This window comes from Carlito syrichta, unplaced genomic scaffold, assembly GCF_000164805.1.
Source record: "Carlito syrichta isolate Samal-C Ts95f unplaced genomic scaffold, Tarsius_syrichta-2.0.1 Scaffold101994, whole genome shotgun sequence".
In the NCBI taxonomy this organism is placed as follows: domain Eukaryota; kingdom Metazoa; phylum Chordata; class Mammalia; order Primates; family Tarsiidae; genus Carlito; species Carlito syrichta.
In genome coordinates, this window is record NW_007046090.1 from 44769 (window position 1) to 46565 (window position 1797).

At 59.5% G+C, this 1797-nt stretch overlaps 1 protein-coding gene across 1 annotated transcript in view; it reads left to right on the top strand.

The window, feature by feature from the left end:
- Positions 1–629: 629 nt before the first annotated feature.
- The window catches only part of TMIGD2 (transmembrane and immunoglobulin domain containing 2), a 7453-nt gene continuing 6285 nt past the window's right edge, over positions 630–1797 (top strand). The window contains exon 1 of the mRNA XM_021715720.1: positions 630–675. Coding sequence (XP_021571395.1) covers positions 630–675 — 46 coding nt within the window. The remainder of the gene's footprint in view (positions 676–1797) is intronic.

The window sequence follows — 1797 nt, forward strand, 5'->3', positions numbered from 1 at the left end:
GCGTGCCCCTGCCCTCCAGCCTGGGCGACACATTGAGATTCCCACTAAAAGATAAACAAATACATACATAAAAAATTAGCCAGGCATGATGGCGCCTATAGTCCCAGCTACTCGGGAGGCTAAGATGGGAGGATTGCCTAAACCCAGGAGGTCGAGGCTACCATGAGCTGTGATCATGCCACTACACTCCAACCTGGGGGACAATGTGAGACCCCGACTCAAAAAAAAAATTGAGGCAGGAATCACGCCGCTTAATCCGCCACTCAGGCGTCTGCTGCTGCTCCTCCCCCACCCTGTCACCTGCTCGTCCATCGAGTCCCCCCGACGCCCAGATGTGTTCAGGTAGACCCTCCCGGAAACATCTCCGTTCACCGGGACACATCTCCCGCCCCCGCATCTGTACACACTGCCCTTCAGATGGGAAATACTTTGGGGAAACTGAGGCACGAGGTGACAAGAAATGAGGCCCTGAGGCTGTTCCCCTGGCCCTGGTGTCAGCCACATCTCCCCGGCCAACCCCCCCCCACCCTCCCCGCAGTGGGGGCGGAGACTGTGGCAGGAAGTCCATCAAATGGGAGGCGGTGGGGGGGGCCGGCTACATTCAGGGCAGGGGACCCGATGGGCCCGGGATGGGGTCCCCGGGCGTGGTGCTGGCCCTCCTGGCGCAGTTCTGGGGTGAGTACCTGGGCTCCCGCTTCCCTCTCAGAGCCACTGTGAACGTCAGTCTCTTCCTTCTGCCGGGTGGGGTCTGTCCCCCTCTGAGAGGCTCAGGACCTCCCTGGGGTTGGCGGGTCCAGCCGGGGCCTTCCGAGGGGGCCCCAGGATGAAACCCAGCCTTGTTCAGCCTCCCTGGTCTCCGTCCTCTTCTCCAATTTTCCTCCCTGCCTCTGGTGCCAGCCTGCTGGCTTTTCTCTATTTCTCTTTGGTTGTTCCTTTGTTTGTTTGTTTGAGTCAGGGTCTCACTCTGTCGCCCAGGCTGGATTGCGGTGGCACGATCACCCTCCCTGCAGCCTCGACCTCCTGGGCTCAGGCAATCCTCCCGCCTCAGCCTCCCGAGTAGCTGGGACTACAAACACAACCAGGCCTGGCTAATTGCTTTTATTTTTGTAGAGATGGGGGTCTCGTTATGGTGCCCAGGCTGGTCTTGAACTCCTGGGCTCAGGTGGTTCTTCAGCCTTAGCCTCCCGAGAAGCGGGACTACAGACACGCACCACCACACCGGCTAATTTTTTTACCTCCCCACCCACCCATAAAGCCCACCTGCAGCCCACACCACGCCGTCCCCTACCTACCCTCCTCTACTCCCTCTCTCCCCCTCCTCACTGGCTTTGTTGCCCAAGCTGGTCTTGAACTCCTGGATTTCAGTGGTCCTCCTGCCCCGGCCTCCCAAAGTGCTGGGATTACAGGTGTGAGCCACCACGCCCTGACTTTTCTTTCTCTATTTTCTTTCTCTGCTTCCTCAATGCACCAGGCTCGATCCTACAACTTGGCCAAAGGCCGCCACCACTGACACAGTCTTCGAGCAGAAGCCTGGGTACCGTCCCCCCGTTCCGCTGTCCCTGCCCCCCAAATTCCAGCGGCTTGTATTTCTTCTGAGGGTAAACTTCAGAACGTGTGGAGAACTGGGCAGGGTGGCAGCCCCTGGAGGCCCAGCTACTCTCGGGAGGCCGAGGCAGGAGGATCGCTTGACCCAGGAGGTCGAGGCTGCAGTGAGCTATAATCATGCCACTGCACAAGCCTGGACCCTGCATCAAGAACCAGTCTCCGCCGGGCTCGCTGGCTCAGCCTGTCATCCCA